The sequence below is a fragment of the Netta rufina genome, assembly GCF_964035555.1.
Source record: "Netta rufina genome assembly, chromosome: 4".
NCBI lineage: Eukaryota > Metazoa > Chordata > Aves > Anseriformes > Anatidae > Netta > Netta rufina.
In genome coordinates, this window is record NC_140127.1 from 70,546,184 (window position 1) to 70,572,158 (window position 25,975).

A 25,975-nucleotide genomic window follows, 5' to 3' on the forward strand; every position below is an offset into this window, starting at 1 on the left:
TCAGAAATTATAAAGGAGCTCAGTATACCTCAGTATTAATTAGGTATAAACTCAAACCAGCACTGCAACATTGAGCCTTGAATATACCCTGACAGTGCTTTATTCTTTATCTAGAATTGCTATTATTAAATATCTCTGATTTGGTGAAATGTTTTCAGTCTCCTTCAAGATTTTTTAATTAGATCTACAACATAAAAGTTGAAACAGAGCTCTTTTGGGAAGCATTTTGGGGGCAGTAGTCTTCTCCAAGTTTAAAATCAGAGGCTCCTCCAATGCAGTCTGCAACTCTGTCATGCTAAGAGCCATATTAAGTAGGTCAGTAGGAAAATTTTCCCTTAAATTTTCAAGGGAAATTTGCAATCTTTGTTTGTTATCTGAAAAAATAGAAATCCAAATGCTTCTATTTCCCTCTGTTCCCCACCAAAAGAAGCAACAGCAAACCTCAATTACATTAATAACTTTCCCAAATCAGGAAAAGAGGGGAAAAAAGAAGAAAAGAGGAAGGAAACCCCACTGTTTTCCACATGTCCCAGTGGCAGCGCCTGTTACACAACCGCCTCATGGCGAAGAACCACCAGCAGCCCTGGTGCTTGACGCAGTTTTGGCACCTGTGTGGGGAAGAGAAGGAAACCTCACAGAGTGGATCCCCTGCACGGGCACCCTCTCCAGTTTGGTAGCAAAAGGTCACAAAAATCCTGGTGTTTTTTTTTTTGGAGTGAGGGTCAAATCGTGCCTCCTCCAGGTCCCACGCTGGGTGGGGAAACGGTGCTGCCACCCCTCACCTCAGGGCCCTGCGGCGCCTCAAGCCGGAAGGGACGCGGCAGAGGCAGGCCCGTAGGCCTCGACCCGGGGTGACAAGAAGGGACAGCGTCTGCTTCAGCCACCCGCTCCCGAGCAGCCCCTCCTGCCCCTCTGCTGCATGGCCGTCCGAGTCTTTTGCAATGCCTGCTTCTGCGAGCCCCGCAAGGCCACCCCAAGGTTCCTCTTCACCAGCTGCGGCCATGTTATCTGTGAGCTCTGCTTCCAGAAAGGTAATGGCTGCCACAGGCGGGGCGCCCTGCTTCGGCTCGTCAGGCAGCACTGGCACTCCTTGGCCATTAGCACTTCCAACTCACTATGGAAAAAAAGAAAGGCCTTTTGTTTTGTCGACCTAATGTTATGGATAAACCTTTTCAATTGTTCTTCTTTTAAATAGTATGAGCAACCTGTGAATGCTTCCAGATGAATCTGGCTGGAGCAGCCTGATTTTGAGAACAAACCTTGGATGCTGAAAACTGGAAGCTTTATTAAAAGTTGAGTCCCGATGCTTATGATCCATGTCTGCATTGTAAAAACAAAATAAAAAAGTGAATGAGCAATTTGCAAAACATAGGATTTATATTTTGAGGACAGATTTTGCTACTAGTCTGAAGACAGTTTAAATATCAGTATTGCTACTGAAACACCAGAGAAAATCTGGTGTTAGAAGGATTGTATGCGATGTTTTGATGCTCTTATGTGTTTTATGCAATACCTGAGCCATATTCCGGGACTTCTGTGATTTTCTTACATGCGGATATGTGGAAAAAACATAGAGGAATACAGCAGTTCCTTTTCAAAAGAAAAAAAAATAGCAGGCAAGCATTCATGCTTTTCCCTTTGAGATCATGTTAAATGCCCTGCTTTTGGTAACTGCACACTGAAAAAGTGATACCTCTGTATTTCAAAATTAAAAACAAATCTTTTGACTAAAAGTTTTTGCACTTCTGCTCTAGACGAAAAAGGATCATAAAAAACCACCTCTAAATGCAATTTGTAGACTACTAGAGCATGAACGACTGTTTTCCTTTTGGTTGTTAATATCCTTTAGCAAAAAATGTCCCCAAGAAACTATTTTTTTCTGTAAACTCAATAATAATGATAATGAAATGTATTTCCTCTTTAAAGATGTTTACGAACATTGATCTTTAAAACTCTTAGAAAGAGAGCATATAATAAAATTATCAGATTTATTTCAGCCATATGCATTTACGAGACATAGTTGCTAATATATTTTCAAATAATCAAAGAGATTTTAAAAATGATGAAGTTTTAAAAAGTGAGGTGATTAATTTTTCACTGGAAAAAATCACAAGGTAAGATTATTAATTCTTTGAAGTTAAAGTTTCATATATTTTATCGAGAGAGCAAGACAGTCCCAAACTAAAAAGTCATATATCTGGTTGGCTCTAACTCATTAGTGCTCTTAAGTATGCATTTAATTAAACCAGACAAGTAGTCCTATTTAAATCAAAGGAACTAAGAGTCACCTGCATTCAGTGACACTAATGATATTCATTAAATCATTTACATGAATACTTATTTGCAGGATTAAGACCAGATGACATTCACACACATTTTTCCTGTGCAACTGTGCACTAGTTGTTGTAGAATCAAATTCTTTATTCATGTTTATTTGCATTTCTTATATCATCTTCACATTCCTTCAGTAAGCTCCAAACAAAGGTTTCAAATTCTAGGCATCATATTCTATTAAAAATGTATTCAATAGCTATTCTGTTTGATGTACATTTTAACTGTGTCTTTACCTTGCAGGCAAAAAAGATGAGTGTTTGATCTGCAGAACTCCTTGTCGTACAATATTCCTTTCAAAAGAGGTAAATGAAGCTTTAGTACTATTGTGTTATATTAATCTGTGGTTTGCTTAACAGCTAAATTATTTGCATTACAAAATACTTCCCATTTGTTTGCCAACTGTGACTGGAATTTATTGATGATAGTTTGGTAGACTTAGATACTTTTCATTATAGTTTTTAGCTTTGCAGGTTTTCAAAGGAAAGCTTATGCTCTCTTTACGCCCTCTTACTCTGTTTGTCAGTAAATCACTCTGACCTTTTCAAGAATATAATGGCTTCTGTGTAACATGAGTAACTACTGTCAAAATGTGGAAAATGTTTGTACATCAGAGAAAGTGGACTGTAATATATTAACTTATGTAATGGACTGAAGCAAACATCTGCATGGGGGCCCATCAATGTTTTCACGTGTGTTGGGCTTTTTTCTAAATTTTCTCTTTTCCTTGTTTTCCTCATGGCCATGTAATTGAGAGATGATCTGTGGTATTTATAGAAATTCTTGTTAGTTACTAGAGAACAAATACCTTTTAGTTCTCTTTCTTAAGAAATCATTAGAAAGATTTAATTTTCTAATTTCTCCCAGGAACTATCTTCTCCTTATCTGATTCCATATGTGTGCTTTGAAAACAGTTATATTTTCCTAAACTGACACCTGCCTAAGAGACAAGTCGTCTGTACAAGGGTAGAAGAGAAGTACTCAGAGCATTCAGTACAGCTAAAACATACGAGGCTATAACGCAATCATGCGTATGAACTGGAGGATAATTTGGGACTAATCCTGAAGAGGTGACCTTAGAGAAGGGCATGATTCCTCTACTTGTGTTCAAAACTGAGTTGGTGTACATCTAAATATATAGACTACATCTACATGCTGTACATAAAGAAAATTAAAATACTGTTACATTGTATTTCACATCTGTAAACACAATCTTTCAGAACTGAGATGGTGAAGAAGACAGTTCTATCTGGAAGTAAAACATTACAGCAAAACAGTAAAATGCTAATGTAATAAAAAGGAACAATGAACACTGCAATCAAATAAAACAAACGAAAAAAAACTTCATAGAACCTCTAAAGGAGGCATTTTAATTATCTTTCAGTATCAGCCTACTCCAGTGTAAATTTCATTATCAATTTCAGTCACAGGGTTGACAGAAACAGAATTTAGGTTGTCAGGAGCCTCTGGGGGTTGTCTTGTCCTGCCCCTTGCTCAAAACAAAGCTAACTTCTAGGTTAGATCAGTCTTAAATTGCAACATATTAAGAAAGCTTGATAATTTAGTTCAAAAATACTGAAGGAATTTAAAATTGCAAGGGTTGTGATACTAACAAAAAGATTAGATGTTTTATTAGAACCTGCCATTGCTCTGGAGGGCTGGAAGGAAGCAAATTATCATATTCTTTAAAAAAGACATTAATGATGATTACTTAGCCTTGATTAAGAACAGATAAAATGATTGGAATGTTAATTAAAGATGCATAGAAAAAAAGTCATATGGCTCTATAATTCAGGAACCTGAGTGGAAATATACCTGGTAACCTTTATGAGCTTAATGCTATGGCAGAATTCCCAATGAGTAGGAGGTCCTGCAAATGTGTTACAACTCCTTATTAAATTGTATATTGGGGTAATCAACATCTACACATTAAATATTCTCATCTTTACGTTAATGCATCATTTTTATTTTTTCCTTCTTTATTTCATGGTTCCCACTTGCTTTTTCCCAGAGGATGGTTCAGAGTTCTGATAAATCAGAATCTCACTGTTCATTATTTCAGAATATCATGTTAACATCTGCTACTCCTCCATGCAAATAAAATCTAAACAGTTTTCTACCATCCTTTATTTTAAAGAGTTTATAAATCAGCAATGAAGCTCATTGGGTTTTTATTTCCTTCAGGATCTACTAGGGACTCAAAACCAAGGTCGTTGCTTTGTTAGGACTCTGAATAACTTTCTAGAGCTGTCTCCTATGAGCACATTTTAAAGACACCAAAATTTTGTCTTGTATTTTCTTTACTCTTATGCCATAGATAGTTTAGAGTGTGCTATTGGTCTCTCTACTTTTCTCTTAGCCAGCCAGTTCACCCTTCTGGAAACTTTTGAAAGCTTTGACTAATGTCAACTAAATTCAAAGAGTAGAGGAAGTTTCAAATACAATTAAATTTATCCCATGAGTTCTATGAAAATCGGTAGCTGGGCAAAGCAAGGAAGGTCTAGTTCTCATGGTGAGAGAAATGCAAGATCAGCTCATCAGTAAGCAGGAGGGCATTTGGCAGCCACACGTACAGTGCTAGAGTACCCGACAGTGTGTGCCATTGCTGCTCAGCTTCATTGCCGTACATGACATAGAAGTAGCTGATATCAAAATGTGAGGAACAAAAGATATAAATCTGCTGCAAATGTGGGTTATTAATTTAGCCCCTCACATAATTAGTTTTTTATATATGTGAGAATCAACTTTTGTTATCAAAATTATAGAATAAAAGTACACATTAAAAATAGGTTTGGGAAATGAAGCTGTTACACAGCCATGGTTATTTGACTTTACACCAGTATTATACTACTTCTAGAGTAAATAAAAGTATTGTCTCTCTATATTTTTTGTTTCTAAATAGGGCAAAGCCTAATTCTTTTTAATTTCAATGTAATTTATTTATTTATTTATTTAAATACTAGAGCTTATCTTTCTAATTTCTTGGTAGCTTAGAAGAACTGCAGTTTCCTTCATAGGTAGTCAGCTTCTTCTTTACTTAAATAAGTCACCTTTCTTTCATTTTTCAAATTTTTAATCTTTCTAGGATTCCTTAGAACTTCTAGAATTAATTTGCATTTTGCCTGCAACAGTTTCGGTTCTATTTTTTTATTGGCTTTTGAAAGGTTGTTCCTTACATGAAGGGTGTCTATTTTCTGGTACAGTCCTGCCTCATCATCTAAGTATGTTGGGACTGTTTTTGCCTTTTTAGATTCCTCATTTTCCTCATTTTGTTACAGTAGAAATCTAATAAAGTTCTCCCATGAAGAATATTGAAATGTGATCACTGATTATCACTCTGTAACATTTTAACTTAGTACTATAACCAGCATAAACACGTTAAGGGAGTAAATTGTTTGTTTTTTCTTATGACTACATTGAGTCAGACCTATTCTGGATTAAAGCAACATTTAACTAACTACATTGTTTTACAGATGTGAATGGATGTCCGAATGTCACTATCAATTTCAAACTCACTTTGCATTTTGTAGCATTTCTCTCTCGGCACAATTAAAATATATATATTTATTACAATGATAGCTTAGCTACAGAACACTTTCTCTCCATTTTTTTTTTAAAGATGAGTGCATTTTTTTAAAAACACAAGTTGCCATTTGTAAATCCATAGCATGTTCTCTGAGTAAAGCCTCAATCAGAAAATAGCTGATAAATTCAACTATCATTGTAGGGCTTTTTTCTTATGCTAGGATAACATTCTTCTGCCTGACAGGCAGGAGAGAGAAAGGACCGTTTCAAAAAAGGCCTTTGAGCCAAGACCAATGGTAAGGTATGTAGCTGGCGATGGAGAGAGCCAAAAAGCCCGGAAAGGGGCTGCAGGAAACCTGGCTGTTGGTGTGAAGGCAGTGTCTCCTCCAGGGCAGCACAACATCTTCCTTGAATGTCTTCTTCAAATTGTTACTGTCTTTCTTACAATAAAAGTATTTGTGTCTAATATAGTTAAACAAAAGCACAAAGCTTTCCAGATATTTAATACAGGAAATAAAACTGAACTTGTTTTTAGTTTCCATATTGTCCTACTCCTGATCTGTCCATTTTTGATTTATGTACATCATTCAATTTAAGGAACACTTCACAAAATGCTTTGTTTAATATAGCTTGCAAAAAAAAGTACTAACCTTGGTATACTTTCTTTTCCTGCTAGACAAGTCCTGATATTCAGTCACTGTTCATGGGAATAGATACATTATGCAAGAAATATTCAAAAGAAATAACACAGGTGAATCACTCTTAAAACATTTTTACTATATAAAATGATCAGAAACTTTTCCTGATTTTTATGTAAGTGGGGAAGAACGTGTGAATGAATGTTTGAAAATGAATGTATGATTGTTACTGTCTTCGCTTCTTTAATTTCACAGTTTCAAAGTTCTTAGGAAGCATAAATTATTCATCATGTTCTCTGCTTATGTTTTCAAGCTCTCTCTGAGGACCACTAGTTCTGGTTATTTCAGTGATGTAGAATCACTTTCAATGCCGTGAAATGAAAAATTAGATCTGCCAGAATCTTAAACAGGCCCAAATAATGTACAGTAATTATGGCAATGAAAAGTTACACAGTGAAAACCTGAACTGGCTAAAGCCCTAAGATGAATGCTCCCCCACCCACTTTTTTTTCCCCTTCCTCCCCTTTTTTTCTCTCTCAAAAATAAAAAAAAAAAAGGAAATAGAGAGTAAACAGATTCCTGATCTCAAAAGCTAGGTTTTATTAAAAATAATGAAAATATAATTCCCAAAATGTGAAAACAAACCCTGATCTGCCTTCTTAGACAGATGCAATAAAAGATTTCAAGGTAAATTTTCTCCCTACCTTCATTAAACTCTGGACAGATTCCTTTCATTCTTAGTTTCCAGTCCATGAACTTTAGTAATTCTCTGGGTTAAACAAATACATAGAAACTCCCACTGTCTACTCATTTTCTCTGTCTCTTCAGCTTGGCTTTGAGACTGCTTCTCATCCTTGTCCCTCTTATTGAACATTTCAGTGGCAGCCTCAACCACTCTAGGCTGAACTGTAAGTAGTACATCCTTTCTCAGCTGACCTGCAGCTTCCATTTTTTTTCACCTCCTTTGTGCTAGTGCTTGATTGATCTTGTGGTGAGCTTGCTGATCCAGTAGAAAATTAACAAAGATCACCTCTTCCCTTCATTTTAAGAATCTCCTCATTGGCAATAGTGACTGTAGGGTTCATATTTGCTCTATTCTGACTTCAAAGTTGAGCATGGTCCCTTTCCTCAGCAATCATCTTCTGAAGATCCATAGCTGACACAAAGGTAAATGAGATGCCTTCCTGGATCCTTTCAGACACACACTTTTTAGCAACATTTACAAAGATGAGCAGTTATTATGCAAACTGAACAAATTCAGACAGCTATCTCGCCAATCACACCTGAATATAAATTTCTGTAATGTGCCAAAGAAAGAAAAAGTAGGATATGATACCAAAAGTCTAAGGTTTTCTGTAGCTTGAATTAACCTTTAGGAAACAGGGAAAACCTGTAAAATCTGGAAAACATTAAGAAATGACCAGAACTTCCACCAGCATTAAAGGACTTTAATAAAAAGCTTGTTCTGCATTAGGACAAAGGTTTATCTAACAGTATTTTTATCACAGCAGCTGGTACTTAGGAAAGCATATGAGAGCAAGACTGTTGTGCAGTGATAAGTCTTCAGAACAGGATCCTATTGTTTAACTGTTTGTGGCAAAGGGATTTCTCAAGGTGGGGTGATGTCATTGCATTCAAAAGCTTTTGGTGGATATTTTTCTCCATTTGATAGTCAAGTTGTTTTCTGAATATTTAGCATTTATCGCCTAATATGGAAAGGAGGTTCACAGGTTACACTTTGTGACGATATTTCATTTTTTCAGGTTTTAGCTCGCTACTTGTTAGTTTTGTTTGATTTCTTGCATCCCATGGAAGAGGAAAAAGCAACTATTCATATGTACTCTATCTGTGCTGTTCATTAGTTTTAGACTGCTAACACATCCCTTCTTCAGCTGTCTCTTTTTCAGACATGAAAACTCATAATCCATGCAGTCATTCTTTGTAATGATGCTATTAAATACCTCTGATTAATCTGAACTGTTTCCAGATGTACCATATATTTTCTGAGGTGTTAAGAAGACTCAGAATACAGTGTCATCGTACATATTTACAGTGAAATAATGGTGTTGCCTATTCTATTCCTTTTTTAACCACTCCTAAGATCTGGTTTGCTTTTTTGACAGATACTGAGCACTGAACTGATATTTTCAGAGATCGCTCTTTTATATAGGACCCATTTCTAGCTCATGGGGGCCAGCACACAGCCCATTACTTTATGAATAAATGTAGATATTTTTGTTCTGCTCTGTATATCACTTCACACTATCTAGACTGAACTGCAGTTACTCAGCCATTCAGTCTCATAAAATTGCTCTGAATTTCTTTACTGCATGAACTTAATTTCATTAACATGATTAACGTAATATCATCAGCAAACTTTGCTATTATAATATTAATAATAGCTTTGCTAGTCACCTTCTTCTGGAGGTCATGTATAAACATGCTGAACAGCACAGGTCCCAGTCTGGGTATTTGTGGAAATTCTCTGATGATCTCCTTCAGCTGTGTTAAACTGGTGTTTTACTTGCCTATTTATTAGCTTTTAGGAATTAGGAATTTTGGAACAACAGGATGTTGGGAATTCTTATTGTTCCTTTTTGGCTGTTTCTTCTATCATTTCTTCTGAAGACACTTCTTATCTTTTGATGAGTATCGAATGGAAATCTCCCAGACTCTTCTACAGTGAACCAGAAGTAACCATTTCAGTTAGCTATTCCACTGTAAGTTTATCTTCTCCAAGTATTTAGTTTTGGTTGTCTTTGGACCTACACATTTTCTGGCATTTTTCTTACTCCTAAGAGGTCAGAAGAAAGATTTATTAGTAAGTTTCTGCCTATTGTAACTTGTTCATCAAACTCTTGTCTTGCTTACCTTTTTTCTTTTAACTTTTAACCTGTCATAGTTTATGATCCTCATTTGGACACAACAAGAAGTGCTTACACACCATCAGACAGTGTGTCTAACAATTAGTTTTTTAATTAACAAGATATTTTTACAAGGCAAGTTATAATTGCCAGTAAGATACATTACTTTTTATGTTGCCATTAATTTTGTGTATTTCCTTAACATTAGTGACTAAGAAACGCTTCAGGTAAACTGCCTTTCCAATTTCTTTATCTTAATATTGAACAGTGTTAAAATACAAATTCAGTGAAATAAATCTACCAGTAGGTTATACTGAATCAATTAATATTTATAAGACTTTCCGTGTCAGTGATAATAACTTAGACTTGGAATGCTTTTTTGGAAGATGATTTAAAGAGTTATATAAAGGAAATGTTAAATACTTATTGAAGTATAGAAAAATGTGTGCTGTGAAGTAGTTCTTCTCCACTACTTGTTAGTTTTGTTTGATTTACATGAATGTAATTAGACAAAGCTCTCTGTAACTGTATAACTAACCATTTTACTTTTAGATTTCAGAATTTCAAGAAAAAAATCGTGAACATTTGTTAGCGTACCACAGAAAAAAGGTAAAACTAATTTTGATTTTATTTTTTTGTTGGCTATGTTTGCCTTATTACTTTTGTTAAGTTTTAGAAAATACATTCATCGTTTATTGGAATACTTATAATTATTTATCAGGCTTGTCACCTTTCTGTCATTATAAATATCAGTTTTTAATTGTATAAAATATGTGAGAACTTTATTAATAATAGTTTAAATACATGGCTGCTAGTTGGGTGACTGAGATTAAATGAGGAGTCAAAAGATCAGGAAGGAAGAAACTAACTCACTGTATGGAGGAGAAAGCGAAAGAGACAGGGAGAGATTGGTACAAAGATGATAAGCCTAAAGAAAAAGAAGTCTAGGGCTGACAAACTAAATGAAAATCTTGAACAGTATGAAAGGAGATTAAAGACCCTGAGTCAAGATAGTTTAATGGGGAGAGAAATAGAATTTATAAGCCTCAGGAACAGGTACTGAATTCGTGTCTATGTCTCTCGCTTTGCAGGTTGGAAGGAAATCCAAAATTTATTATTATTATTTTTTTTATTTTTCAGCAAATTCCAAATATTTATGAAAATAGGTGGCTGTTTCATTTATTTCTAGGGGTATGGCCAGCTATCTTACTAAAAGCTATTTGATAGTACTGGTGGATCACACATCAGTAGGGACCCTAAGTATGAAATGATACAGGCAAACTCATAGCTGGACAACTGGTCATGTTGTGTGTGAGAAGAGCAGATGATATGATCCCCATGGACAGAAGAGCTTGTAAACTTAAGTGCTGTGTGGTCCATTCTCCCCTTGTTTCATGATTGTGTTTTGAGATCAGTCCTGGTGTACTGTGGAGTGGGTGGTTCTTTCAAGATCCAGTCCTGTTTTCAATGACAGGTCATGGAGGAATCCTGACTTTATGGTCCCCTATAACCTATTACACTGACTCCAGATGGTAAAGCTCAGACCTACAGACAAAATAAAATAAAGCTCTTACTAGATTTGTGCATAAATTAAAACTGTGCATAAATTAAAATGATATCTCCAAGGAATTTTTGAAGATTTTTTAATGCTTTTTGATTATTACTTTCTCAGTTAATTGCTGTTAAGATACTCATTCACCAGTGGTTGTAAAGCACCAAAGAAGATTGCTTGACCTAGAGAAGATGTTCAGGTGCCAGGGTAGAGAGAGATGAAAGTTTGGCTGGTTGTTATTTCAATGGCACGCTGTTTGAGGTGCTTTTCTTGTTTTTTTTCCTTTTCATTTTATTATTTTAAAACTACTTTCATCGTTTCTGGGTGAGAAGAGGCTGATTGTCTTAAACATTCTATCTGAAGCAATGGCTAGTATTGGTGAGGCTGTTTTGGTGGAGAAATGGTTTGACAGTGAGGGTGAGGTGAGCAAGGGTAGAAGAATTTCTCTTTGTGATCATATATCCATCCCCTTCCTGTCAGTTTCAGTTAGCAATACTCCCTCTTTCAAGGCTATTGATGGGAAGTCTGAAGTGGCTAGAGAAGGGTAGATCACAGCAGGCAGAGGCACTTGGGATGGCGAGTGGGAATAGATGCTCACACTCAGGTTTATAACCACTGAGGCTTCCTGACACTGGGTTTGAGATGAGGTGAGTGGGAAAAGGATGGAGCAAGAATGATTTACAACATTAACAGTTTGGTAAATGGCAATGACTCCTGGGAAACTAAGGAAGCAGAAGTCTCCCCTTTGACACAAGTGATTCTTCCTGCCACCCCCCACTCTGTGGGCCTTAGCCTCTGGGAAAGTCAGAGTACTGCATAAGGCAATTCACAAAAGGGGGTTCTCATGCTTGCCTATATTGGTTTTGGTCCCTTTCCTTATTTCTAGTCTGTCATTCTTTTCACTGTCAACCAACAGCTCTGATGACCTTGATAAAAGCTTTGTTGCTGTTCCTGTGAGTTTCAGAGATACTGGGGTACTGATGATGGCATGTGGTGTGGATACTTGATGTCCGTATTCCTGACAAGTCTAGCCCCCATGTTCTGTAAGAACTGAGAAATACTAAAAAGCACATAGCTGTTCACCTTCTTTAAGACATTTTGTTATTGAAATGATGCAGTCCTAGAGACTGGTATCGTAAAGTACATTCTTCCTGACATCTGTACTGGTCATTCTCTTAATCAAACCTAACTTTCATTAAAAAAAAGAATATATATATACAAACCAAACTGATCCTACATATGTTAGATTTTTGTCTTTGATCTGTTGTGCAGTTTCACACCTGCAAAAGCACATAATATCTCCCACAAACAGTGTGATCTTATAAAGGAGGAAATATTTTAAAAGAATTTAAAAAAAATATTGTGAAGGCATGAAAAGTTAACAAGAAAATGTATAACTTGTCTTCAAATCAAAATATAGTAGTGTGAAGTAGCAGAGATCTGAAGTCACACAGGAAATTGAGGATAAAATGCAAATGCAGTATGGAGGCTATTGAATAAATTTTTCCATCCTGCATAAAAATTGTGTATGATCATGTAATGCATAACTGTAAAAAAATACACATACTAGGGAGTTAGCCTGATATTCTTTGGACTCTTTAATTTTCCAAGCTGGTAACATTCTTTAATTGAATTATTTTTTGGCTGTGTTTATAAAATAATAGGAAATACTCTTCACATAATCTTACTACAAATAGATACTGCCAAGAACCGAATACATTTTGGATCTGTAATGGGAAATATGGACATTACAGTATTTGGTGTTTTAGAAATAATGTTATTAGTATATTTTCCAGATGATAGTACTAAAAGCACTAAAACTTATATATCTTTGATATTTCTAAGATTGTAGCTTTTCTATCCTCAGGCAGATCAACACTCCTGCCTACCTTGGTACCATGTGCAGACTTGGAGGTTGCACTCAATTCTCTCATCCAGATCATTGATAAAAATATTAAAGAAAACCGACTCCAAGAATGAGCCCTGGGGAATGCCACTGGTGACCGGTCACCAACTGAGTTGAGCTCCATTCACCATGACTCTTTGGCCCAGCCATCCAGTCAGTTCTTCCCCCGGTCAACTGTATACTTGTCCAAGCTCTGAGCAGCCACATTCGCCAGGAGAATACTGTAGGAAGCAGTGTCAAATGCTTTACTATAATTGCGGTAAACGACATCTGCAGCCTTTACCTCCTCTACTAAGCAGGCCATCTTGTCATAGATCAGGTTAGTCAGGAATGACCTGCCTTTCATAAACACATGCTGGCTGCTTCTGATCACTTTTATGTGCCATCATATGGCACACAAGATGATCTGCTCCATCATCTGCTGTGGGACCAAGGTCAGACTGACAGGCCTGTAATTCTCTGGATCCTCCTTCCTGCCCCTCTTGCAGATTGGAGTCATGTTTGTCAACCTACAGTCAACTGGGACCTCCCTGGTTAGCCTGGACTGCTAGTAAATTATTGAAAGTGGCTTAGTAAGCATAGCGTATTAGATAAGGAAGAGAGAAAGAAAACTAGAAGCAAACTATTTTAAGAACTTTTCTTGGTATTCATTTATCCAGTATTACACTTCTTAAGAAAAGATAATCAAACTAAGTCTGTAGCTGCTAAAAAGTGGCTTATCTTTTTCAGACTGGCTGGGTAATATATCCATATAACAGCTCCAATCTTACCCCATTGTACCTTATAAGTCTGGAATAGCAATTATACCTAGGATTAAAAGCAATAAAATACAACCTTTCAACACTTTAGAATGCTGGTTTTATGAAAATGAAGTTGTATATCATACAAAGAGAGCTTGTTCAAATCTTTATGTCACAGAGAATAAAGCTGGAGGAATCTCTCAGGAAAGCAACACAACAAATGCATCAGATACAATGGTAAGAGGTTTAATGCAGTGAAAGTAAATGACAAATATTCTTTTTGATCAGACTACAGTAGATTTCATTGTTAAACGAGAAAAAATTGCTTTGTTTGCCTTTCTCTTATATATCATGTTGTATAAATAGAAGAATAATATTTTTGCAGAGGTGAATGAGCAATGATTTCTGTCATCAGGTTCATTTTCTTCACATTAATCAAGCCTGTCAGGAAGGAATCCTTTCAAATCAGTAGTTACTCTAAAGAAACTTCAAAAACTACTGGAAAAGTACTTGACAGGCTTGGTTTGCTTTAGAGTTCTTGGTGTTCAGTTACAATGTTGTACTCCCTGTAGATTCATCTTCTTCAGAGGAGCCCCTCTCCGTAATGTCACTTTTATGAATACCAGTGAATAAGGATCCTGAAATCTCCTTGACAAGACAGTTCACAAAACCAGCAATTTAATTGCAAAATATTTTTTCTTTCTTAGGCTTTCTTTTGACTATGACATGCAAATAGTACTGCATTATGCTCTCTTATGGTGCTTTGGTGTAATGTAACTAAGAGAAGCACAGTTCAAAGTAACTAGATATATGGTGGATTTTCATAGTCTAAATATGATTCGATCTACTGTCTCCTTTTCATTGTTTGCATCTCACATAAACAGCACCTTGGTTATATCAACAACAGAATTCTCACTGAATTTCAGATTTTCACAAAATTCTACCAAGACAGTGTGACCTAGGTGTTCTCCTTGCATAGCCAGTAGACAGGTTCTTCTTATTTATGGTTATTGGGAAAATCTCCATTTTGCATAGCTGTTGGTGAATAGCATAAATGTGCCAACATTTCCTTTGAAAACTAGATTGTTAAAAGATGGGAATATATATACATCAAGGTAAAGATTTTTATCACAACTGTAGTAAATAGTTATGTTTTAGTGTCTGTTGTTCCATAAAATCACCATGTTGTTCCATACAGTCTTGTTCCATGAAAAGCCATGTCATCTAAAATTGATATTGTTGGGCACGCAGTGACTGATACAGACATTATAACACAGAGAAGATGAATTTAATAGCTTCTCAAATGTACTGCTTATTTTGCTTCATGGCAAAGAGTGTTATGTTACTATGTACCTATTAATGGATAAAGTACCAGTTAGATATTGACCAGTTTGATATTGACCAGTTAGAAAAATGAATTAACCAAAACAGCTTTCAATTCACAGCCTTTTTTTTTTTTTTTCTTTCATTTTTAGTATGAAAACTCCTCAACAAACTACTCCACTGCCATTTTCCAGTACAAGTAGAAACCCACTTCCCAGTAAGAAATGCTGGTTTAAGATATTAACTATGGAATACATATCATTGGATATAGCAATATTCTAATATTAAGTTTATTAATAACTTTAGTTCCTTCAAGAAGACCGAATGGCTACTCTTCATGTTCTCTTCAACCTAGTCATCCTTCAAATTCTGAAACGTAGGTGGAAATCCATTGATTTTCAGTGAAAATCTTAACAATGACAACACACTAACACCTTCTACACAAAGCCACTTCTTTTATAGTGAGTTTAAAACGATTTTTTTGTTTGTTTGTTTCTGTAAACTCTGTCAGCATAAAAGAAGTGGGATATCTACTCTAGTGTACATAACAGCTAGTTGTATAGATTGCCTTGGTGCTCGCTCGAAAAAAAATCTGAGACATGATGCACCTTATTTTAAAGATTTTCTGGATAGATAGATCGATTGGTGAGTAACTCTTCCCTTTAACTGTAGGGGAAATCTAAATGGCTTGTACAGACAGCTATGTTTACATTGTAGTTGTCTAAAGTTAGATAGGATGAGCTCCATTAAGACATTCAGTGCTCATAAAATGTTAAATAAATTAAACATGCAGCTTGCTCAAGCTATGAGATTCCTTTTGCTGTGACTAATTCATTAAAAAAAAATAGAATGCCCATATTGTGTAGACAAGTGACAAATATTTATATATTTGTATATTTATATGTAGATTTAAATATAAGAATAATGTTAATCATAAAAAAAAAGTTTTCTGTAAATGTCTAAATCAAAGCTCGAAGAATCAATTAATGTATTTTTCATACCCATAGAGAGTTTTGGAACATGTCCTATATACTTATGTGTGTTATGTGTTAGGTACTATGTTTTTGTATTATTAGTCAAATATAACATAACAATATAACACAATGTTAGTTGTTATAAAGAATTTGTTATTTTTAATTACAATGTCATACTTATTTTGACCTTTATTGTAAGAATGGAGCCAATGGAGATTGATCCTTTACCTTCACCAATGAGGAAGGTAAGGTTTTTTTTGTATACATGTATGTATTAAATATGTCTTTACATGGTTTTGGTTTCTCCAATCCTTTTAATATTGTAAAAGAAGACCACCACTTCCCCTCTACCTCCAATTCAAACCAATTCTTATGTCCATGCTAATTTCAATTATGGTTGATATTTAGTAGAAGTCAAATAATCCCCAGAATGGAATAAAATAGAAAAAAACACCATTTTCTAGAATTCTATTCTCCACATGCCATATCACAGAATCACAGAATAGTTGAGGTTGTAAAGGACCTCTTGAGGTCATCTTGTCCAACCCCCATGTTCAAGCAGAGCCACCTAGACCCAGCTGTCCAGGACTATGTCCAGACAGCTTATACAGTTTTAAACGTCTGTTGGTAAATTAAATGACAAATTCTTGAAATCTCACTTTCATTATAAAAGTGTTGTAACTGTTTTCAAGAGAAATGTTACTAATAGATGAACTTGGTCTAGTGGAATGTGTCCCTGCCTATGGCAGAGGGGTTGGAATTTCATGGTCTTTAAGGTCCCTTCCAACCCAAATAATTCTATGATTCGATGAAATAGATTTGGGATTAAATTCAATTTATAATATGTTAAAGACTGGGAATGTTTGTAAGACCAGACCTCATGTAGATGGCTCCAGTGCAAATCTAAGCTAGCATCACAGGATTTGATTTATAACCTGTGGATAAGTTATATCAATTATAACTATGAATATAGGTGTAACCTATGGATTATTATGATCCTTATAACTATATTTATATAATTATAGATTATATATTATAATTATATATTATAATTACTTATCTCATTCTAAAGTATATTCATTCCTCGTTCTCTCCTTGACTATAAAATGCATTTAAGGTGATCAGATTAGATGTAGATGCTCTCATTTGAAGTATCTGAAGTTAAAGTGGTGAATCACTTGGCACGCTTGGTACTCTGGCTTTCCAAGCATTCCCGAAATTCCATTTATGATGGATAAAAGTGTTTTTCAGGCGTGTACTATGATAGTCATTTTTTTTTAACCTTTCATAAACATTTTGTTTATTGGTTGACCAGGTGATCATGCAGCAGGCTTTGCACAGGGGCATTAACAAGTGTATTACTATCTTAATTACTTATAATTTATTACAGTAACTTAATTCTGAGGTTTTATTTCATGGCATTTTAGTGCCATGAACAAACCTGGTTGTAGAGAGTGACAAAAATCTTCAAGTTTATAGTCCTGAAAACTGTACAGCTGTTGCTTAAAATACCTTAATAATCAATGTACGCTATAATTAATGCTATACTATTCATTTAGCCTGAGACAGGGACTGGTCCAATAAGATTATCACTAATAACTCCTCCTCAGGATGGACGTATGGGTATGTAAGACTAAAGTTTGTAACTGGAAAAAATTGTATTTCTTTAAGAAGATTAAAAAATTAAAATCCATACATTAGCAATTTATTGAGCAAACTTGAATTGTATTGAGGTGTAAAGAATTTACCGTATAGGCATCAATCAAGCAGATGGGAAATAGTTAAAAATGAAGAAAGAAGTAAGTCTTCCCCATACTTGCCTACCCAGTTCTATGAATAATTTCTTGTAACCAAAATGATATTTGCTGAGCAACCATAGTCAACATTTGCAAAGAAAATACTGTATTGTTGTGTACGGTTGAAGAGAACATACGTGCTTGCAATATGTGTTGGCCCTCCGCTAGCCTTCATGATTATACCGGTTTATAGTTACCAGAGGTTAACATTGTCCATAAAATCATGTTAAAAATCACTTGAGGAAAAGAGAGGAAACTAAATTTTCTAGGAAACTAGAAAAATATCTTGTAACAAAAGTAAGGCAATTAATTTGAATTACAGTAGAATTTCTTCAGGTGAAGTGATTTATTTTTTAGGCATGATATCACTATATTAGGTTGGAAGACATTTTATCTGCCTGTAATGCCTTTTGTTCCTTGGCTGTTGCAGATCTTGGGTAACTCTTGGGCAGCTCTTGTGTAAATAAGACATAAATGGCTGCCTATTGAAAGTAGTGCGATTTCTTTGGGCATTGTTTATTTGTGAGGAGTTTCCCTGAATTTCTAGTGCTTTGCAGGTCTACCATTTATGTGTCCCTCCTATTCTCAGTTTTACATTCAGTGTGCTTCTGTAGTATTCTAGGCACTCTTACAGCTGGCTCCAGTAGTTAAGAGCCACATACAGAACTTCTAGCACTCATATTTTCTCATGGTATAAAAGACCTGAAACAAGGATAATAATTAAAACTGCAATGCAGTTGTAATATAATTGTAATGAAGGAGTGAAAATGACTTTTTCTATATTGCATCTCATTTATATGTTCAGATCCTTCCTAAATGCATGTTTGCCTATTAAATTACTAATTTATTAATTAACAAGATATCCAGAGTCTACATAATTTTTGCATGTGTGTCTAAATATAAATAGATATTTAATTAGATAGTAAAATTATAAGACAGTTATGTGCTCAGCACATTTCAGAATCAACCCGGAAAGTTTTGCAGTGGAAAAACTTCATGAATCGAAGCATACTTGCAAAGGTAAGGGCAAGTAGAAACAACGATGCAATGGTAAAGTAAGGAAGGTTTCTTTATAGGAGATTAATGGGGCAAAAACAATAGCTGAGGAATTGGAATACTTCAAATTATTGTATTAATCCAGTCAGTGAGAGTAGGGGAAGGAAACCAACATACCTGTGTTAAACTTGGAAAATATTTTAAAGAATGGTGCAATATGATGTCTTTGTGATAGCTAAATTCTATGTAGAGATTAATCTATTGAGACTAAAGACAGTTTTTCACCTTTACCGTCACTGGAGTGCTGCTGAGTAGTTCTGATAGTTTTCACTTCTGATGGAGCTTCTTCCAGCAAGAAGACAAAGCATGCGTCAGTAATGCCTTGTTTGTGCTACATCCCTTCCAAAACAGAATTATTTTTAGGGCTATTTTGATCATTTCTGAAGTGACATGTTGATTTCATTTAGTCAACCAATTCCTTATCTTTAATTTTCTATTGTATTTTTGCACCCTTTTTCATTCTTGAATAAACTGATCACGAATTTGTGCCAGATATTAATCCTTTTTTTTCCAAAGTGATCTCTTAAATAAAGTATGTAATTAATTTTGGTCCTGTTCTCAAAAATGTAATTCTGACAGGTAGTGTATCCTACAGAAGTTCTCAGTCATCTGGAATAACATCAAGTCAAAATAAAGCAGGATCTACAAGGTAATTAAAAACCTTTTAAAGATGTTATAGTCTCTCATGAGATACTGAATTTGGACTCTTGCCTGGTCTTTATGAATCTGCACATTTAAAGGCTATATTCTATGTCTGAAGAAATGTTACTGTGTAAGTTAGCTGTCACCTATATGAATTTGTTTATTGCTGGAAGGTTCTATTTTGAAATTACTTTCTTAAAAATGTGCAGAGGTAATCTGTTTTTGTAACTGTGGACATACTCAGTCATGATAGTTCTATACAAAGAGCAGTAATTTTATACTAAGGAAGTGGAACAGCTTCTCTGTAACTCTTCTGAAAGTCAAAAATGACAGCATGGTATCTACACGACAGCTGTTCTCTGAAGAACTTGAACATCCTTACATCCTTATGCTGTGTGTCACAGTTTTTCAGGTTTTGCATCTAAATAAAGAAAATATCTCAGTTTGTGAGTATTGTTACCATCAAAAACAAAACAAACAAACAAACAAAAAAAAAACTCACAACAACTTAAAATGGTTTTCAGTCAGTAAAAAGTACTATTGTAGTCTGTAGTTATTAATCCCAGTAAAATTCTCTAGCATAAATTTAATATTTATGTAACATAATATTTCTTCTTTTCCATCACTGATTCTTGTTTTGTCCTGCTACTTACAATAAGCATATATATGTAACTATACTATATAGTTTTATATATATATATATATTTAGTTATATAAACTATATAACTAAAAATCAGATAAGGAATCTGTAGAACACAAGAAAGTATGGTATATTTAATTAAAATGTTAGCAATATGAAATTAAAAGGTTTTGATATCTGTTGTTCTGAGAAAGGAACATCAAATCTTATCCATGAATTAATTTCATTGATAGATCCACACCTGTAAGCCTACCACATAATGGATATTCGCTTATATCACCATCTGGATCACAATGCAGTAGAAGGGGATCATGGACTGCTTCTGATTTCAGAACGCCTCCATTGTATCCACTTACATCACCTTCCCCACAATCATCTGTAACAAGACATCCGATCACCATCTCTGGAATTCTACAAAGACAACACTTAGGCAAGTATATTTTATCAAATAACAACATTTAACAGTTTTTCCTGAAAAATATCAGCATAACGTATGTTTATTACTGATTTCCTGGAGAACAGTAAATAAGTATTTTAGTCTTGCGTAATTTATTTCTTATTTACTGTTCTCCAGTAAATAATACGGTGGGATAACAGTAAATAACAAATAAATTACGCAAGACTAAAATTATATTTGAAAATTGGAAGTAGGCTATTGGCAAAATATGAAGAAAATTTATATTTATGATCAGCCTTAGCCCTTTGTTAAAATAGAGTACCTGCTGTGAAAATATGTTCTTGCTTCATACCTCAATACTATTTTATTGAGATTTAAATTTGATGATTTCCTTAATTGTTTTCTATAAAAATATAATTTCTAAATTATTTGGCAAATCTAATCTTGCAGCAAGTCTCAAGTAAAGAGCAGAAAAAATAAAAGCATTAGTGGTAGAAGTGCAGTGACTCGGTAGTCACAGCAAAACAGATCGTCAATGGGAATCAGTATCTGAACGTTACTGTAAAAAAATGAATTACTCTAGGGTAATAATTGTTGCAGCACAAAGCTAGCAAAAGTAGTTACATAGATACCAGCTTAAGAGGTGTGTATGTAGAAGATTAATTTTGGCAGATCAATTCTTTGTATTGCAAAGTTTACATAACAAGTGAAAACTTACTCACATTAATTCTTCTGCAAAGAATTTTTTAGTCTAAATTTGTAAATGTGACCTTTCTATTCCAGGAATAACACATGCCAAGCAATTTTGAGAGCATAGACAAGCCGTTCTGTAGATATAAGGAAATACTATGAAACCAAAATAAAGATTTTTCAAGAAATTCGCTCATATTCAAATTATGAATACCCATAGACAGTGAAAGTTTACCTCATAATTGTTTAAATCTGTAATACTGCAACTGAAATAATGCATGAGCCTGATAGGTTTGGTAAATAATGGAGTATAAAACTACATTAATAAAACAAGCAGCTATATGGAACTTCAGTATTGGTCTTCTTTGAGTTATATGTTTACCAGTTAATTGTGGTTCAGATGCAGAACAATAATATTTACTTTGGACATTTGCTTGTGTAGCATATTCTTCTACAAAAGGAGAAATCTGGTTATATTATTTACATAAAAAGGAGCATATCTAGATTCATAAAAAGCTGTATAAAAGTTCTCATGAAAATGTATGTTTTGTCTTTTTAAATTATGCTATTTTTTACTTTCCCCTTTCCTTGACTAAGTTCCCAAAATAATTTACATGAATAAAGTTTTCCTTTAAACTTATTAAAAATATTTCTATTTGTATTTTTATTACAGGATCAGCTAATTTTGGAGGACGTACATCAGAAAGATAAGCAAACATCTGTGATTTGTTTTGTTTGATAAGCATCTGGAAAAACTGTATACAGTCATTGGATATCAAAGTATTTGTAATTTCTATAAAATATAAAACTGACATAAAAGAGCTAACTATCCAGTTTGAATAATGTATTTAAAACATTGCTGGTCTTGCTGATTGCCATCTACAGTAGCATTAAGCAAGAGTACAAAAAGCTCTGGCTTTTTAAAGAAATTTTGGTTTAAAATATATTGTAAAAATAAACAGCCTTTATTAACTGTGTTAAGACAATTTTTTGCTTCTATATTTAATGAATTCATCTTGCTGTGAATGCAGTGAACTGCAGCAGAACTCTGTTTTTAAGTAGTTGTGCTTGTATATATAAGCCCAACTCCTGAAAAAAAAATAAATTTAATTTATGAACATTTGATTCCAGAAATCCAAATTTGTGTTCTTATTCAACACATCACCAGTTTGCACTGATAAATAGCATATGGTTGAGGGATATTACCTTCTAGCAGGCTCTGCCAAGCTCAAAACACTATGCCACACTCCAAGCAGCTTACCATTTGAGTTAGGTAGCAATAACGTCTTCCCAAAATGCAATGAAATGGGGGAACTGGTATGAACAGATGTATTGTGCCAGTGACTGCCTTTACTTAGACACAAGAATAGCAACTTGATGCTCTGAACTGAGGGTGCCAGAATGCCACCTTTTTCTTTTAAGAATAACTTCAATTGAAATTCCCATCATTACTGTGTATATCTGGCAAAATTTTGGTATGAATGACTAATCAAATGAGCACCTTTGTTTTGTTTTGGCCCTAACTTTTCCCGGTCTATTTTAAAAATAGTTAAGCTACAAGCTGTTTTTTGAGATCAAGTCCACTAAGTAAATGATACATCTTCTTTTGGGTTAAAATGTTTTGCTTGACCTAAAATAAAAGTTAAAATAGGAAGTTGTTTATAAAGGTGTTTTTTTGTTTGTTTTGCTGAAGCAGAATACTAGTTCACCCAAAGACAGAAGTTTTTGTTTGTTTCTTTGTTTGTTTGCTGTAATGGTTGTAAAGGAAGACAGAATTTGAAGTTGATAAAGTTACAAAGTTGTCTTTATAAATAAGACTTGACTGAAGACTCACTGGAAAGAATCATATAGGAAAGAATCAGAGACAGTAGTTTGACAAAATTAATGATAATAAAAAATGCGTGCTGTCAAACATAAAGTACACCACAAACATAAGTGCACCCACAGAGCAGAATGATTTCCATATTGCTGCTAACCAGAAGGATTTGCACACAGTTCAGTAATGATCTTGATGACTATTGTAATCTTCACCACTTCTTTTCTGTGGTAAAAGCTTTGCTTAGGTAGAGCATGTTTTGTGTCTGTAGGTTGACAAGAGGACTTGGAACATCTCATCAAAGATATATGATATAAAAATGAGTATATAAATTTTCTTCTGCTTTGAACTACTTTCTAGTACCTGATAATGTCTTCTACTTAAAAGGCACTACCTAATCTATTTGAAGCCACAGTTCAATCCTGAAGGAAAAACAAAACAAAACAAAACAAACAAACAAACAACAAAACAACATACCACTCATCTTTGGAGATTTTGCAGCTTTGAAATGTATTTTGATGAGAAAACAGAATATCATTTCAGTCAAAAATAAGTCACATAAAATCTGTACATATTGAACAGAAATGCCTCTGAGTGACACTCTCTTGCATCTCAGTTCAAGTAAAATGAAAATTCAAAACCACAAATTAATGACGTTATGGTGTGAAAATTATGAAGCTTATATCTAAGTGATTTTCATATCATAGAAAATAATTTCTAGAAAAAAAAAAAAAGGAAAAAAAAAAGCCGTCAGTAATCTCTTTGCCAAGTTCAATGCCTTTAAAATTTGCATACACACAAAAAATAGTTGAAAAATACTTAGTTCAGCATTTTCTCTGTATTCATCTCTTAGGCATCCCTCTTCGGTAACTTTTTCTCACTTTGGTGATAATTTAGCTTTCTTTAATCTTAAAGAAAATTTGCAGTACACTAATGATACACCAGAGGGTGCTAACCTACCTCTAAACAAATTTATGTAGTCCCCACTCTTGGGTAAATGGAGTAAAACTTGTACTGCTTTGGCCTTAACAATTCGGGATTTAAATAGAAATTATACATATAATGAAAAGAAAGGAGACAAAGAGATGTATGAGTCTTAAGATAAAATACCAGAAAAGTATCTGAAGATGAAACAAAAGAGAGGGACTTGAATGAACTACACTGAAAGTTATTACAGTAATTTAGATACAGTATTCCACAAATACATGAAAGGTAATAATAATGGAAGCTGAGATTAGTCATGCTGGTGGAATTAGCATAAGTGGTCTGAAGGAAGAAATTAGTTAGACTTGGTACTGGGAAACGCAACAGAGTACTTTGGCTATGTGCTAGTCTCGGGATAGGGTCACTGCACCTTCACGGTGGGTATTCGAGACCTCAGAGGGAAGATGCCAGTGGTAATGCTGTGGAGTATAGATTTGAATAACACAAAATTCTGTTTGAAAAACACAGAGACTGAGTGAGCCACAAGTTCTGTCTGCAGAACTTTCTGGCTTTAACCTATGGATGGCACTAATTTCTCTTTTGCACAATTTTGTGGGACAGAACATGAGAGTGTATATATTTCACTGCAAAGGTATTTTATGCACATATGAACAATAGCACGAGATTTTATTACAAGTCAGAATCAAGCTATTCATGCAGTGGGGTCATTGGTGATGCTTAGGGTATCCTCTTGTTTGCATTATCTTTGCCAAGTTCAGCTTCATTTCAGTCGTCACTTATCTTTTCCACAAGGTGACATTTATACCATTTAAAGTAACATCATGTCTATTTATTGCTTTGTAATACAAAGGAAGTCTGTAGTAGACAAATGCTTAGTCTGTTAGACATAATACCTGATACTTGCCAAGTAGCATTTTCTACAATTGTGCCAATTAAAATGCGAAATTGCTACCGCTTATTTTTGAACTTTCATGTTCTGCCAGTCAGGAAAGAATGCTGTAACTGATCAAGATGCAGCACTTTTGGCTTATCCATGATAGTCCTATTTTTCTTCTAGAATTTAACCTGCTCATGACCTGAGGAAAGGGCATTTGGTAATTCTCTCCTTCTGTGATCTCTGTGTCAAAAGTGCTGATATACTTAAGTCTGCAGATCGGTTTTATGTGCCTCTTGGGAGCATGTGCTGCTTCTGACGGTCAGATGTGCTACATGTATTGTGTCAGACTCTTTCTACAAGTCTCTTCTGTGAGGATAGAAGCATCCTTCTGAAGAATGTTACTTCTCATGTGTGTCCTGTGTGCTTTTGGGATTCTTTCACATTACACCTTCAGGATTGTTGGTTATCCCATCAGTTCCAGCAAGCTTTATCACTCTCCAGTCCCTAAATTGCATGAAGCACTATCACCCTTGACTGCTACAACACTTTGCGAGGAAAACCGTCAGAGTTGCACCAACATGAACCAGTGCTGTGCCCTTCATAACAAAAGGATTGGCCAGTTGAATGCCTTCATGGAGAAGGTTAATGATTTCCTGCCTCAAAGCTCCTTTGGCTGGTGTGCCCCATGAGCTCTGGTCAGCTTTTCCCCCAGTTATGTCTACAGCCAGGTTACTTTGTCCCTTGAAGAGACACTAAACATTTGGCCTGGTCTCATAGTAGTGCCAGGGATGAGAGTGCCAGCTGCTTGGAAGAGATAGGGAAGTAATTTCCTTGGGACAAGGTGAGGAGGGACACGATCATATGTGTTACAGGCTTTTCAGGGTTAGGAGTCAGCAAATAAGAAGTGTTATGACATTATTCACACTTTACCACCTGCAAAATAAGAAAACTGTCTCTATTCTACAACTGAAAACAGGGTCACTTTCTTATTCCACACAGGGTATGGAAAAGGTTCCTAATAGCCCTACCTATAGTAAGCAGCAGCCCCCGACCTTGTTGCCCTAGAGCTATTTAGAAACCACCAAAGCCTAGAAGGAGTCTCTTCAATATCCCAGTCCACCCTAAAATACTGTGAGCCTGGACACTCAATCAACAGTGCTGTGAAGGCCTGCATAAAAAAGAAAAAAATAAAAGAAAAAAGTATATATATCTATATATCTGCAGAAGACTAACAATGCCAAGAGAATCCACTTTAATTTTGGC

At 34.9% G+C, this 25,975-nt stretch overlaps 1 protein-coding gene across 1 annotated transcript; it reads left to right on the plus strand.

The window, feature by feature from the left end:
* Positions 1–919: 919 nt before the first annotated feature.
* On the plus strand, positions 920–21,785 carry RNF212 (ring finger protein 212; the record flags this gene model as incomplete). The annotated part of the gene is made up of 12 exons (XM_084286543.1): positions 920–1,031; positions 2,575–2,636; positions 6,533–6,607; positions 9,911–9,967; positions 13,735–13,793; positions 15,032–15,096; positions 15,186–15,255; positions 16,053–16,098; positions 17,413–17,480; positions 19,289–19,354; positions 20,221–20,417; positions 21,748–21,785. 12 exons carry the CDS (start codon positions 920–922, stop codon positions 21,783–21,785), a joined length of 915 nt encoding a protein of 304 aa, XP_084142669.1.
* Between the last annotated feature and the right edge of the window lie 4,190 nt (positions 21,786–25,975).